Source organism: Balaenoptera musculus, chromosome 10 (assembly GCF_009873245.2).
Source record: "Balaenoptera musculus isolate JJ_BM4_2016_0621 chromosome 10, mBalMus1.pri.v3, whole genome shotgun sequence".
NCBI lineage: Eukaryota > Metazoa > Chordata > Mammalia > Artiodactyla > Balaenopteridae > Balaenoptera > Balaenoptera musculus.
This window is the reverse complement of record NC_045794.1, coordinates 94,148,322-94,163,879: the sequence shown is the minus strand read 5'-3', so window position 1 is coordinate 94,163,879 and position 15,558 is coordinate 94,148,322. Positions and strand designations below refer to the sequence as shown.

The following is a 15,558-nucleotide window of genomic DNA, read 5'->3' as shown; positions in this document are numbered from 1 at the left end:
GCCAATTTCCACGCTGTTACTTCGCACTCACAGCCACAAGCACAGGCCTCACCCCAGCCTGGCCCCAGGACTGACAGAGTTCACAGCCTCTGGCCTGGGCTGGTCAAAGGCCCCCCTCTCTGTCACTGTGGAGGGAGGGGGACCTTGGCTCTGCTTGTCACTACCCAGGACTCAAGGCAGTGCCCCGTGCAGCCGCCCCACCTCCACGAAGGCCTCCACGCAGCGGTCAACGTCCTCCTCGCTGTGCACCGCTGAGATCTGGACCCGGATCCGGGCCTTGCCCTTGGGGACCACAGGGTAGCTAAACCCGATGACAAAGATGCCTGGGAGGGTAGAGAGAGTCAACCTGGGGCTCACCAGAGCCAGACAGGCTTTTGGGGCATGATATACAGCTCCTCCTTTTCTGAGGACCACAGAGGAGAAGGGAGCTGCCCAAGATCTCAGACAGGGGACTGCCTCATGGCCTAGGGTTTTCAAGCTTGGACAGACAGCTGGTCTAAGAGGGGCAGTAGGGCAGGGGGAAGTGGGGTATTCACAGTCTAGGAGTTCCCTCCTTTTCTTTTAGGACCCACAGCCACTCCTCATGCCCCGGCCCCCTTTACCTCTCTTCAGCATGTCATCTGCCATGCAAGAGGCCAGACGAGCATCACCCAGCATCACAGGGCAGATGGGGTGATTGGCTCCCGAGATGGTGAAGCCAGCAGCCTCCATCTTACTGCGGAATCTGTGGGCACAAATTGGGCGTCACAGGGAGCTGGGGGGCTGTGGGGCAATCACACCCTCTCCTGATGGGCATGTGACCCAAGGTTTGTGATCAAGTCTGCAGGAGGGAGCAACAAAGACAGAGATGCAGACCCAGAGAGGCAGATGGGGAGCATTTGCAGAGAAATGCGCCAGGAAATGGAAGGAAGAGGCAGAGAGAAGAGGGAGGTGGGCAAGCAGGCAGCCCTTGGCTAAGAGAGCTGAGTCCCAGTGCAACCCGCTGGGGAAGTGGGGTGGGCAAAGGCAGAACCTGTAGGCAGGGAGCTAGGGCCTGCGCAGGCACGCAGGGCAGGCCCTCACCAGTTTCCTCGCCCCCGCTGGCCCCACCCTGCCCGAGACCGCACCGCTGGGTCTTGGCCGCCATAGACTGGACGACAGCGTTGCTCTCCATGAGCAGGTCCAGGGCCTTGGAGGCACAGCCGACGACAGCAGGTGGCAGACTGTTGGAGAAGAGGTAGGGCCGGGCACGCTGCCGTAGCAGGGACACCAGGGACCCAGGCCCTGTAGTGTAGCCCCCTGAGAACAAGGACAGAGGTGGGGATGGGGGTGGGGCGGCAGTCAGAGGCCAGGAGCCAGAGCTTACCCCATGCCCCTCCTGAGAGGACAGTCCCCGCTGTCTTCTTCCCTGCAGCCCCAGGTCTCCCCTCCCCACCTTCCCCGAGACTCTTCCAAGGCCCTGCATGTAGATGAGGGGAGCCCAGGGGCACAAGCCTGTAGGCACCTGATGCTCCGCCCAGTGCCTTCCCCAGCGTGGAGTTGATGATGGTGACCTGGTCCATCACGCCCAGCAGCTCATCTGTGCCCCTGCAAGGGAAGCTGCCACTGCCACCACTGGCCACCTGAGTGCCCAGGATCACGGATTGGGCTTGGGGGCTGGCCTCCCGGTTTCCCACCCGCCCTGAGGAGTCCAACCCAAGGCCTCAGGTGCCGTGTGCTCTCACCGTCCTGTGGCCCCCAGGAAGCCAGTGGCGTGGCATTCGTCCACAAAGACCAAGGCACCATATTGAGAGGCAAGGCGACAGATCTCCTGCAGGGGTGCGATGTCGCCGTCCATGGAAAAGGCCCCGTCGGTGGCCACCAGGCGCAGCCGATGCTTCTGCAGGAAAGATACAGAAGGTGGCCGGTATCATGAGTTGGGCCAAACCACTCACTCTCTGTGCTGCTCGGGGCTCTAAAGGCTCAGCTCGCCCAGTGCCCAGCACAGAGATGAGCACATAAGCACTACCACGTTGAGGCTGGTACATCCTCTCCTTCACTGGGGCCTCTCTGAGCTTTACCCACCTCTTCCAGGGCAGTCTGGAGCCACACTCAGCACTGGGCAGGAAGAATGTTCGCAGTCTCCTCTCCCAGAGGGCAGGATGGGGTGTGGCCAGTTCTGCCCATAAGCTCATCCCACCCTTATGCCTAGCAGGGGCCTGCCACACATGAGGTGCTTATTAAAACTCAAGGCAGTATTGCGCAATGGAATAAAGCTTTGGGTCTGAGGATTTGGGTTCAAATCCTGGTTGTTTCGAACTTTCAGGCTGTTTGCCTGTGAGTGAGAAGTTGGCCTCTGTAAGCCTCGCTTCCTTCACCGGGGGGTGGGGGTGGGGGGAGTGCTGGGTGCGGCAGCAAGACTGAGGATAAGCCCAGTCCTGGCCCCTAGAACCGCTAGGCCTTGCCGCACCTGGGCCTCCTGCAGCTTGGCCTCCAGATCGGCCATATCCAGGTGGCGGTAGCGGTACTTGTGGGCCTTGCACAGACGGATACCATCGATGATGGAGGCATGGTTCAGCTCATCCGACAGGACTGCGTCCTCCGGGGTCAGCAGAGCCTGGCAGAAGGCAGTTAGGAGAAGAGCCATCACCCAACCACCTTGGGGTTCTCCCTCCCTCATGACTCCCCCTGAATCAATATTTCACTGCCAACCAGGGCATTCTGCTGGGCAGGGAGGCCAGGAGCCCTCTGCCTCTATCTTGGTCCCCAGGGCCCCAGGACGGGGCTGAATCAGGGGCTTTGCTCTAGCAAAAGGAGGTGAGAACATGTTTGGTGAATGTGTGGCCCCTAACACCCTCAGCCTTCCAGCTGAAACAGGTTACCCTCCAAATGCCCTGGAAGCTGGCCTCCTTGTAAGCCCCAGGATTCCTCCTGGAGACCTACTGGCCCAACCTTGACCTCCGTAAGAAACAGACACTGGAGCCTCTAGGCGTGGTACTGGCATCCTGCCAAGTTCTCTGGACTGCACACTCCCAAGCCTTCCACAGCCTCGCAGGTCTCACCAACTCCCACCTGTGGCCTCACACACCTCAAAGAGGCCGGCGTTGGCATCAAAACAGCTGGGATAGAGGATGGCGTCCTCCCGCTGGTGGAAGCGGGCTATCTTTGCTTCTAGATCCTTGTGGATGCTCTGAAGTAAGTGAGTGAAACAGGTGTTAATGCCTTCTGGGCCACTTGGGACAGGTCCTGGGGACAGAGGCTCACAGGGCCACAAACAGATCCTCCTCCTACTTTTTGCACCACAAGGTTCACCCAGAGCCAACAGGAATCTGGCACATGGTTCCCACTGAGGAATTAGGGGCCCACTAAGAAGGTGCTCTTCTTCCTGGTTGGGTCTTCGTTTTATAATGGGGGTTTGATGGTAGAATTATGGGTGCTAGTGACAAAGGAAGATGTGTCTCCCCGATATCAAACTGAGTGCCTTTCTTTGTTGCTTAATGGCAAAGAAGAGGATTATATAAGTAACTCTAGGTTCACTTGGGCCTCCAATTCTTAGATTTGAAAGCTGTCCAGTCTAAAGTGCCCTGGATGGGAGTCAAAAGTTCCATTCATTTCACCTTCACCTTTCTGAAAGGACAAGTAATAATAATCACAAGGACTCAGAAGCACTGACTCTTGAGCTAGGCCATCCGGGTTCAAATCGCACCACAACAGGCTGTGTGCCCCTGGGCAAGTCACTTGACTTCTCTGGGACTCAGTGTCCTCATCTCTATAACAGGAGCAAAAATAGCACTTATCACTTAGGATTATTATACGCATTAATGAGTTAATATTTGTAATGTTCTTAAAATAGCACCTGACACATAGCAAGCACTGTAAGTTTCATGTTTATAAAACTTCATTTTGTAACATTTACAAAATAAAATTAATAACCAACATTTATTGAGCACTACTATGTGCCAGGCACTGTTCTAAGCATTTTTACATGTATTAACTCTTTAATTTGGGATAATTTTGTTAGGTAAAATTATCCCCACATTACTAATGAAGGCATTGAGGCACAGAGAAGTTAAGACACTTGCCCACAGTACCAGAACCAATAAATGGTGCTGGGAACTGAGATCAGGCAGAATAGCTCCGGAAACCTTCTTCTCAATCCCTGCCTTCTCTTCTTCCTTTCTCGAAGAGGAACAGGTGTAAGGAGCTGTTTTGCAGGTGGGGAAATGGATGTTCAGAGAGGGAAAGTTTCTTGCCCAAGGCTTCACAGCAAAACAGAAGCTGGAACCCAGCCTTTCTAGTGGACAGCTCTAGTGGGATGAGCTGAGCTGCCTAAACTAGCCCTGCTAACGGCAGAAGCAGACATCTGGGGTCAGCGCCCAACGCTGGGGACCACCCCCCCCTTCCTTCCCCGCCCGTCCCCGGCCTGGGCAACACCTACTGTGTACCTGGGTGCCACAGATGAAGCGGACAGAGCTAAGGCCAGCTCCAAACTCCTCCAGGGCCTGCAGACCTGCCTGGATGACCTCGGGGTGGCTGCTCAGGCCCAGGTAGTTGTTGGCACAGAAGTTAAGGATTCCTGAGGTGGAGGACGGGGGAACGGACACAGCAGCTCAGGGCCAAGAAGGGCCTGGAAAGGTGTCAGTACCAGGCCCTGGGGACTCAGAGAGGACATGAACCTGGATTCACCCTTGAGGAGGCAACAACCACACAGCATGGTCTGTTCTGGGGGCAGAGGCCAGGATGGGGAGCTGGGAGCCCCTCGGAAGCACCAAATCCAACAGCTACAGGAGAGGGAGGGTTAGAAAAGGGCTCTCAGAGCAGCGCCTTGAAGGATGAGAAGTTTAGACTCTGGCTTTGGATCACATTCACCCAGAGGAACCAGCCCTTCCTCACTGGCTTCTTCTGTCCCTGAAGACCACCAGCAACCCCTCATCTGGGCCTTGGTTTCCTCATGGGTAAAAGAAGAGGGCTGCGTCAGAGGCCTGCCTTGGTCCCCAAACTCTACACAGTTGACTTTGCTGCCTGGTACAGAACTGCATGCCCAGCTGGGTTGCCTCTGAGACCTTGACCCTTGAATTATAAAGCCCAAAGTGAACACAGGTGACCCGGGGAGGAAACTAAGGCTTCAAGAGGGCAAGGTTTACTCAGCTTGGGAGGGGCAAAAACACGATGAGAACCTAGGTCTCCTAATTTCCCATTTTTTGACCTGCTCCAAGCTTCCCTGGGGAGAGGTAGAGACTTCCTAGGACCTCTGTTTTTCAAATGAGCACAACAGCACCAAGGAGTCCATGCCTATTTCCTTGGCAGAAGGCAGTTTGGGGGGCCTGTTTGTAACCAGCACCCACCTGGGGCCTGGCACAGACAAGATGGACAGTAGTGACCACTGATGAGGCAGAAACCAGGGAGGCCTGGTGGGCCAATTCATGGTGTGACTTCCGCAGCAGCCCTCGAGCCCCTTGCTCCCTGTGATTTTGGCCAGGAAGTTGGTCTCTATGGCCATTTAGCTGACCTGCCAGCTCCAATATACCAGAAGATCTAGACCAAAGCCCAGCTCTGCCTGCAGCTAGCTGGGGGCTTTTAGGCAAGCCACTTCACATCTCTGAGCGTCAGCTTCTTCGTCTGTAAACGAGATTAGTCATTCCCACGTTTTGACGCTTGCAGGAGTCCATGTGCTGCAATCAGTAGAAGCCTGAACAAAGCAGCAGCTCCAGAAATGCGGGATTTCTTGTTGCCACCTTCTCACCACCCTTCCTTGAAGCGGTACGGTGGGAGCCAGCTGTCTGTCTCTCTTTCTCACGTTTTCATAGGGCTAGATCGATCCAGCCCTGCCCTCTAAGCCAAAAAGGTGCTCAAAGGGCAAATTACCTGCCTCCGTGGAAACTGGTCTAACCAGGTTAGAGTTAACTGTGGGAAGCGGCAAGTCGGCCTGATAAATGGGAAAGGGTCCAGCGGCTACGTGTGCGCTCCCGCCCGCCCACTGCCTCCAGGACCTCCATTTCAGCGAAAGCCTCAGAACGGCCCTCGAACACCGGCCAGGTCTGAGGATTCCCAGGAGGGGGAGTTACCTCCGGAAACGCCGTCCACGTGGATGCGCGGCCCCTGACGGGACGTGATGACCCGCTCGCTCTTCCAGGTGCCAGCTGCGCGGATGCCTTCCAGCTCCTCCTCCAGGATGCCACGCAGCTGAGCCAGCGCTGACTGCGCGCGGTGGCCGCGGGGGGCCCCGGAGAGCGCAGCGCGGAGGACGCGGCCAGCCCACATCTTGCCCACCTCGCCCGAGCTCGCCTGCCCGCTCCCGGCCTTGCGCACTGCGGCCGCGACCTGATCACGTGGCGGGGGCCGGGCTCCGGCAGCCAATCGGAGTGAGAAGGGCTCAGCTACGGGGCAAGGGAGGCGGACCCCCGCGATAGGCGGGCGGGGCTTGGCGGGATCTGAAGAGGACGAAAGTGGATTGATTTGTAAAATGAGACTGGAGCGGTCCGTGTGGGGGGAGGGGAGGCGACGGGGGTTGGAAGGCAAGTCAGGGCCGGGCCCACCAGACCCCCACCCCATTCCCATGCCCTGCCTCCACACCCACCTCTCGGAAGGTTAGGGGATGCCCTCTGGACGCCGGAAGCAGACGCCTAGAAGCAGGGTGAGGCATATTCCGTACGCTCCGGCCCTAGCGTTTCCAGGGTTCTGTCGAGCTCTTGGAACCCTCCCCAGTTCTCAGGTGCAAACGCCCCCAGATTTCCCCCACTGCTCGCCAGTCCAATTGCTCCGCATTTTCCTCCAGTCTTAGAAGTATGGAAAAACACATCGCTCAGGGTTTTTTTTAATTTTATTTTAAAGTTTGAAAATTACAAAGACAGCAAATTCTTCCAGGCACAAATAACACTTGTTTACAAACAAAAAGGAGGCGGGGGGGGGGACGCGCAATTGCGCGTTTTTCTATTTTATTAAAAACAAGGGAAAGACGACTGTACAGGTTTTTTCTCCCAGCTCCCGGGTGTGAAACGTAAGTACTAGCCCTAGATATGTATATATACATATACACACACACACACACAGACCTAGCTCTGTAAAACTACTTAGCAATTCAAAGTCGACTGCAGTATGTCTTGCTGTCCACTCCCCTCCCTCCCCTTCTCCCCCATCTACAACTACTTATAAAAGACTCAGAAGTAAAGAGGTCGGGAGGTTTTTAAGTGGGCGGCAGGGATGGAGCCCCACCAGACTGCTAAGCAAAGCCACCTCTTGTACAGGAGGAACCAAAAATCAGGGGAAAAGCAAAAAGGTTCTCCTAGGATACAATCCAATTGTGTGGAAAAACCCAAGTTTCAACAGGGCACACTGAGGCACTTGGCTGAATGACTCTCCACCCTTCCCCCAAAGTTTCCACTCCTGTTTATAACAGGAGACTTTTGGAAGCCAGAGACCACCCCCCCACCCCCCCAGTGGCTAGTTTCCAGCTGACTGAGAGAAGCCACAGTTTCTCGGACCAGCTGTCACTTCAACCCCCCTCCACGTCCCTAAGACAATAGGGAGGCCACTGGGGCAGACTTAACAGAAGTGACAAGGAAACTGGATTTGGACGCCCCACTGCTCACCACTGGGAGGTGGAAGGCAGCCTAGAGAGGGTTTTTTTTTCCACCTCCCTCCTCTGCCGTCCAGCTGCTGCCACCCCTCTCCTCCGCGCCTAGGTTCTGAAACTCTCACAAGCAGTGCTCAACTTAAAGAAAACTCGATGGCCTCATAGGTATCCCTACAAAGCTTACATATTCCTGGGCTCCCTGTCATCTAGCCACAAGAAGCTGCCTTGCCCATACTCCCCCTCCCCCCGACTTTTACCTTCAGAGTGAACCAACCATCTAACTAAACAAAACACACAAACCCACCCAAATCCCCAAACCATAAGCATATTAGTAACAAATCAACAAAACAAAATGTAAGTACATTCTCATCATTAGAGATGAGATTTGTTGTTGCTGTCCTTGCGTGATTGGTTAAGGAAAAATGAATTATTCCCTAATTTCTGAGAAATACAAACTGTCTCTTTACAAAGTCAGAAGGAAAAGGGGCAAAGGGTTGCAGATGAGGATCAAGAGAGAAGAAAGGAGAAAAGTATTTACAGAAAATAGACAGGCAGGAGTGTCCACAAGGAAAGCCTCATTGTCACTTCTTCTTGCCGGCCCTCTTGGCACTGGACTTGGCTTTGGGCTTCACTGGTTTGGCCTTCTTAGGCTTGGATGCCTTGACTGGCTTGGCTTTGACAGTCTTGGGTTTTTTGGTTTTCTTGGGCGTGGCAGCCGGCTTCTTCTTGGCCTTCTTGACTGGGGTGGCTTTGGGCTTCTTGCTTGGGGCTTTGGAAGCAGCCTTCTTGGGCTTGGCGGCCTTCTTTGGCGTGGCCACCTTCTTGACTTCCTTCTTCGTCTTTTTGAAGGCCACTGACCTCTTGGGCTCGTCGCTCTTGGCCAGCCGGAAAGACCCCGAGGCACCCACCCCTTTGGTCTGCTTGAGGACCCCAGTGGTGACCAAGCGCTTGATGGACAACTTGATCTGGGAGTCGGCGTTCTCACCCACCTTGTAGTGGCTCTTGATGTACTTCTGGATGGACTGGCGCGAAGAGCCAGCACGGTTCTTCTCCGCCTGGATGGCAGCCACGATCATGTCCGAATACTTGGGGTGGTCTGTGGACTTCTTGGAGGCCTTGGCCCGCTTGGGTTTGGCCGCAGGGGTGGATGTGGAGTTCTCGGTCATGGTGGCCTGCCTGGTCCTGCTGTTGAAGAAGGCACCTTCCAAAGGGCCAGCCCTCGTCGGAAACCGAGGAAAGCCTGCTTCGGGATCTGCTCTGGCGCCTCTGGCTCCCAGGCCAGTCCGAGGCCGGCTCTCGGGGACGTTGCTCGGGTCGCGGGAGGAACTCGCTGGGCCGGGTCTGCGTGGCCCAGCCTCGCCGGTCTGTCGGTCGGCCTCGGCGCCCGGGTCTGCCTCCGTCTCCGCCTCCGCCTCCTCTGCCTCCCTTTTCCCAGCTCCGCGTCTGGCGCTCGGGCGGCGCATCCGGGTATTTAGCGGCGGCGGGCGGACCGCGGTGAGGACAGGGCTGCTGGCTGCCTGCTCCCGGCCCGGAATGGCGCCGCGCCGCCGCCATCTGTGTTTCTTCCGCTGAGCAAATCCGACCTTTCCCCCCGGCCCGGGCCTTCCCGCTCCCCGCCGCCGCCCGGGGCCGCTGCCTGGCTCTCTGGGCTCCCCCACCGGGCGTCCCGCCGGCCCGGCCGCCGCCCCCCGCGCCCGCCACGCGCCCCAAACGGCGCCAAGGACCGCTGGCGCGCCGGCACATTTCCCCTTTGCCGGGGGCTGGCTCTGCGGGGCCGGGGAGCCCCGGTGCGGGAAACCGCCCGTAGCAAAGCTCCCCCCTGGGGCTACCGGGGACCCCGCTCCCGGCCCGCGGCGGGACCCCCCAGCCCGGCGGAGCGGCCCGAAAGCGGCCCCAACTAACACACGCGGCCCCGAGCCGGGCGACTCCCAGCCGGGCCGAGCCGGGACAGGGGGGAGGGGTCCCTCCCCCGGGGTCCGGTCACCTCTCGGGGGTCATCCCGCCACCGGGCCCCCTGCACCTCTACCCTCTCTCTGTCCATGGGGCCCCTAAGCAAACTTTCCCTGGAAGAGTTGGAAGGGCACTTTCAAACTTTGTCCCTTCCCCCTCCTCTGTCTTCGCTCCCCCAGCGCGCCCCCTGACCTCTGCGTCGAGGTTCTCTCCTGAGACCGAACCCCGAATGCTGCCCGGGTCCCCTAAGGGAATGAGGAGGGGTCTCCGAGTCGCCTCTTCTCCTCAAAGACCCCCACATCCTCCGTATGTCCTAACTGAGAATTCATTTATAGTCCTCCCTCAGCCTAGGAGTTTTGGGGTGTCAGAGACAGAGCTCGCTGCCCCTACCCCTAGGGCCCAGCCTGGGGGTCCAGTCCCCCTCCCAAGGCTCCCTGAAGGCAGTAAGGGGGGCGGTCCACAATGAAGGAGCTGCCCCGCAGGCTCTATCCAAAGACTGTCTTGGGGGCCCCTGGGATGCGGAGAGGCCCTGAGAGCTTTGGGAGCTTGGGAAAATGGGGTTCTGGCGGGGAGGTCGAGGAGGGGGTCGCGCTGCTTGAGTCCTGACTAATCCTCGGAAAGTGTGAGTTGTTCAGGGAGCCGTGGCCCGGACCACCGCCATTTTGCTGAGAAGATGCGATGTCTTTGTTAAAATGTGTACATCTTTTCCCGTGCTGCTTGGCAGGTATAGATGAGGAAAGCAAGGGGCGCCGCCATCTGTAGGGAACCTTGGGGGCTCAGAGGGGCTTTAGCGGTCTAGAGGCCAGCAGATGGGACCCCAGAGTTCCTGGGACCCCTTGTCTGCGACAGACGTCCTACTCACGTGCAAGGTCCCGCAGGGTCCCGCTTGGCAGGGGCCCTGGGTTGAGATTCTAGGATGCTCGCTCTCTGAGCCTCCTCCCACAACAACCCGCTTTTATTCCCTAAGCAGAGCCGGCCACTCTTCACTTAAACAATACGCTGGTAGTGGGGGTTTATAGCTGGTCAAAATGATGAAGGCGGCTCTCCTGTACGGTCCCGGAGCTGTTTGCAGACACCAGCTATTGAGGAGGTGGGGGAAGGGTTGGAAGGTTTAGATGGGGGGACTGGTCGTAACTGGGAGATGTTGGGGGAAGGGCTCCTACTGGACTTGGGAGTCTCTGAGGCCAGGGAAATTAATGGGTCCCCCCCACACACACACACCAAGGAATGGATTAATCCAAATGATTGGGAAAGGGGAGGGGGAGTCCTGAGACTCGGTATCGGTATGGGATGCCTTCTCCCGGGCTTATCTTGCTGTCACAGGCGGGGAAGAGAAGCCAGGAAGGGCCAGGTTAGTTTAAAAGGTCAACCTTCTTATTTGGATGTTGTCAATTACCCCGAAGTTTCCTGATTTGAAAACACAACATTCTGGTGGGTTTGTTTTGGTTATTTTCAAAGACAATTCTTCTGGTTCCCACTAAGATCTAGATGGGAAAATAGGCATCCACGTAGTCAGCCCCAGGTCCGAGATGTCGTTCCACCCTGTGCTCCCAGAGATATGTCATCCCCGCATCCCAGGTCCCTGGGTGTCTAAAACTAAGGACTGAACGAGTCCAGTGGCACCATGATGAAATAATTTTATTTGCACAGCGCTCTCCACCCATTTCTTGATCCTTTGCGCCTCCTGCCTGGGGAGGCAGGTAACGCGATCACTCCCCCCATCACCCTCATCTACAGTGGAGGCCACGGGACTAGGAAGGACGGATGGCGGGGGGGGGGGGGCGCACTGCGAGGCTTAGCTCCCGGCGCCCCCAGGCCTTCACTTCGTTTTGTAGCTCTCACATCCCGAGTCCCCGCCCATCCCAGCAACCTGTAAATTCTCTCCCAGAACTGAAGCCAGAAATGGAGGGAGGGGTCGCCTCGGGGTCTCGGGGGCTTTTTCCGCCGGTGGACAGCTCTTCTCCCCGCTGGCGACGAGATTCACCGCCCCTCCCCCCGTTCGGGAGAACTGGAGGGGAAGGGGGTGTTGGGAGGGGTTCCCCGGGAGTTGGGCATAGAGTCCGAGGCCGAGGTGGGCACGAAGAGGACAGGCTGCCTCCAGACTGGCTTGGCCTCACCTCGCCTCGCTGACACTGCAGAGCTCGGGGGGCTTCTTCACTTCGGCCCGGCCCGGCCCGCGTACCCTCGCAGGACGGTCTCGGGTCCCCACCCAGCTTAGAGCCGTTTACCGGCCGGCAGACGGCAGAACTCCCTCTGCCCCATTTAACGCGAGCCCTTTAAAAATTCGGGAGCCGCAGAGCTGCGGGCAATTCCTCCTGGGAAATGTAGTCCCCCGATGGCGAACCCCGCACTGAGACCCGCCTGGGACCCTCTCGAGCCTCGGAACCGCCGGGCCGCCCCAGACGTGGGGAGGGGGGTCAGACATTGCCTGTTCATTCACTTAGGGAGGGACCCAGGCCTCTCTGCTGTTTTTTCACTTGTCAAAAGAGGCCTCAGTGTTTTCACCTATCAAAAAGGGGCTCTACCTACCTCTGGGGTTGGTGTGAGGGTGAAATGAAATCCTGTATGGAAAAGCGTAAATCGCACTAGAATGCCAGGGGTCCTGTTTTTACTAATATGCATGTGTGAATGTGCCAGCATTTACTGAGCACATTCAAGGGATACTTAACAACTCCATTTTTCAGAGAGGATGTCTACGATGGCTAAATGACTTGTCCAAGGTGGGTCAACCTGGAGGAAGGAGGGTGAAAGGTGACAGACTCCCAAGCCAGTGACTTTTCCACTGCAGACATGCATTCATTCTGGTCTTTGGAACTCTAAGGTGTTCACTTGATATGTGCCAGGCACTGAGATAGGCACTGGGATAGGGCTGTGAACAAGAGACAAGAGATCCCTGCCCTTGTGGAGCTGACATTCTAGTGGAGAAGATAGATAAGCAATAGACTAAATAAAGAAGTCCAGGGACTTCCCTGGTGGCGCAGTGGTTAGGAATCCGCCTGCCAATGCAGGGGACACGGGTTCGAGCCCTGGTCCAGGAAGATTCCCACATGCCGCGGAGCAACTAAGCCCGTGCGCCACAACTACTGAGCCTACGTGCCACAACAACTGAGCCTGCACTCTAGAGCCCGCAAGCCACAACTACTGAAGCCCGTGCACCTAGAGCCCATGCTTTGGGACAAGAGAAGCCACCGCAATGAGAAGCCCGCGCACCGCGATGAGGAGTAGCCCCCACTTGCCGCAACTAGAGAAAGCCCGTGTGCAGCAATGAAGACCCAACGCAGCCAAAAATAAATAAATAAACTTATAAAGAAGTCCATTATAGGGACTTCCCTGGTGGTGCAGTGGTTAAGACTCTACACTCCCAATGCAGGGGGACCGGGTTCGATACCTGGTCCGGGAACTAGATCCCGCATGCATGCCGCAACTAAGGAGCCCGCCTGCCGCAACTAGACCCGATGCAACCAAATAAATAAGTATTAAAAAAAAAAAAAGTCCATTATATAGTATGTTGGAAAGCCATAATTGCAAAGACAAAATTAGAGCCGGGTGAGGGTGAGTGCTGAGAAGAGGGTGTTTGCAATTTTAAATAGGGTGGTCAGAGAAGAAGCTGACGTGTGAACAGATTCAAAGGAGGTGAGAAAGGGAGCCATTCTTATTCTTGGAGGAAGAATCTTCCAAGCAGAGGGAACAGCCAGTGCAAAGGCCCTATGGCAGGAGTGTACAGGGTGGCTGAATTAAGGAGGACAGTAGGAAGAGATGAGTTTTTTAAAAGGTAAGGTCTGGGAAGTAAAGGAGGCACAGGTCATGTAGGGTTTGGGGGGCCATTGTAAGGACTTTGTCTTTTACTCTGAGTGAGGTGGGAGCCATTGGAGAGTTTTGAGCAGAGGTGGGACATGGTGGGACCCAGGCAATTGTTAATCATAGGACTTCCCTGGTGGCGCAGTGGTTAAGAATCCGCCTGCCAATGCAAAGGGACACCAGTTCTAGCCCTGGTCCGGGAAGATCCCACATGCTGCAGAGCAACTAAGCCTGTGCGCCACAACTACTGAGTCTGCACTTTAGAGCCCGCAAGCCACAACCACTGAGCCCACGTGCTGCAACTACTGAAGCCCACGCACCTAGAGCCCGTGCTCCACAAGAGAAGCCACCGCCATGAGAAGCCTGCGCACTGCAATGAAGAGTAGCCCCGGCTCGCCGCAACTAGAGAAAGCCCGCGCGCAGCAACGAAGACCCAGAGCAGCCAAAAATAAATAAATTTATTTAAAAAAATAGTTAATCATAGTCAACTCTGGCTACTGTGTGGAAAAGAAGCTGCAGAGGGCAAGGACAGAAGCGGGGTTGGGAGGCTGTTGCAGTAATCCAGGTGAGCGATCATGGTAGTCTGGCCCAGGTGGCAGCAGTGGAGGGGATGGGAAGTGGTCAGGTCCCAGGAGGACCCCATGGATTTTTGGCTTGAACAAGGGAAGATGGAGCTGTCATTAACAGAGGCAGGGAAGACTGAGGGTTTGAGAGTTCTGGCCGGGTTAGGTTTGAGATGCCTCCCAGATGTGTGAATGGAGATGCTGAGAAGTCAGGTAAATGGAAGAATCCTGAGTCTGGAGTTCAAGGAGAGAGATCTTCTACCTCCCTCTTCCCCCATTTAAGGACCCTCTACTTTGGCTGAGTGCCAGGTGTGAACAGAACAGACCCAGCTTGGTCTCACGGGGCTCAGAGTCCACTGGGGAGACAGCATTGATATCATTACAAATTTTGATTGTGTCAAGCGCAGATAAGGATGAGAATTGGGGCCTGGGAAGGGGGTCACAGGCGGGCTTATGTACATCAAGTGCCAGGGGAGGCTGTGTGGCTGGATGGAGACAGGATGAGGAGTGTGGTGGGAGATGCTATCAGACTGAAGAGCCGGCTGGGGCACGTGCGGCTTTAAGCCACGGCAAGGGGTGTAGATTTTGTTCTGAGTGCACTCAGAAGCCACTACAGAATTTTAAGCTTAAAATTTTGTTTCTTAAAATAATTAACCCAGTTATTTTAAAATAAAAATTGAAATTATGGCATACATCATCCATGCAAGAGATTATGCAATGTAATACAATTCTAAAACCAATATGGAGACAACTGTTTGCCTTGCTCAAGTTGACATGAGAATCATCATCAGTCCCTTGAAAGCCCCCTGTGTCCCCCTCCCTAACCATATCTCCGTGACCTCTATCCTGGAATTCTGTAAAACAGTTCTCTCCTTTTTCTTTATAGTTTTTCCATATGTGAACTTAACCCCATACACTACTGTATAGCTTAGTTTTGCCTGGTTTTGGACTGTATACAAATGGAAGCATATCATGGGTATTTTTTTCTGTGACTTGCTTCTTTCACTCAGTGTATTTTTGAGAGTCGTCATGTTGGTGCAAGCAGCTGTTGCTCAGTGGTCAGAGCACATACTGGTTTTGTAGGACCTAACATTTATACAATTTTTGAAGTCCTTTTTTAAAAAATGCAATAATAGGGAATTTCTCGGCCGTCCAATGGTTAGGACTCCACACCTGCACTGCTGAGGGCCCGGGTCGGGGAACTAAGACCCCACAAACCACATGGGTGTGGCCAATAAATAAAAATACAGTAATAGAATATTAGGTAAAAAGTGAGTCTATATTTAGAATGAGAAAAGAACTCACAACAAATCATATTTTTTTTTTTAAAAAAGCTAATAAATACCACAAAGATCATGAAATCCAGAAATATACTTTTACTAATGAACTGTCTGACCCATATTGCTAGGATCCCTCTCAGGACCTTGCAAGGGACTTGGGCAAGGCAGAAACCCTAAGACTCCAGCAAGGCCAGCTTCACAGTGAATCTCTCTCAGAATGTGGTATGTTCCACTGTAGGAAGAGGCTGCAGTTTCTCTCCGTACTACTTGTGATAGATGGCTCCCAGACCTGTCCATGCCCTCATCCCTGGAACCCGTGTGTATGCTCTGTCACATGGCAAGGAGGGATTATGGTTGCAGATGGAGTTAAGGTTGCTGATCTTGAGCTGAGAGATTACCCTGGATTATCCAGGGGGACCCAATGTAATCACAAAGG

The 15,558-nt window shown here is 55.2% G+C and overlaps 2 protein-coding genes across 3 annotated transcripts; both read right to left on the bottom strand.

The window, feature by feature from the left end:
- Positions 1-6,313, bottom strand: GCAT (glycine C-acetyltransferase). Of its 2 annotated transcripts, none has more exons than XM_036867287.1 (9): positions 6,024-6,283; positions 4,404-4,534; positions 3,047-3,148; positions 2,429-2,575; positions 1,704-1,858; positions 1,484-1,566; positions 1,107-1,278; positions 603-724; positions 1-323 (listed from the first exon to the last, which is right to left on the bottom strand). In XM_036867287.1, exons 1-9 carry the CDS (start codon positions 6,217-6,219, stop codon positions 172-174), a joined length of 1,260 nt encoding a protein of 419 aa, XP_036723182.1. In that variant the 5' UTR covers positions 6,220-6,283; the 3' UTR covers positions 1-171. The 2 variants fall into 2 exon arrangements, 1 of the variants encoding a protein (XP_036723182.1); XR_005021592.1 differs by having other exon boundaries at positions 183-323; positions 1,063-1,278; positions 6,024-6,313.
- Positions 6,314-6,774: 461 nt separating this feature from the next.
- LOC118902493 (histone H1.0) lies at positions 6,775-8,992 on the bottom strand. The gene has a single exon (XM_036866878.1). The coding sequence runs from the start codon at positions 8,695-8,697 to the stop codon at positions 8,113-8,115; it is 585 nt and encodes a 194-aa protein (XP_036722773.1). The 5' UTR covers positions 8,698-8,992; the 3' UTR covers positions 6,775-8,112.
- Positions 8,993-15,558: the final 6,566 nt, after the last annotated feature.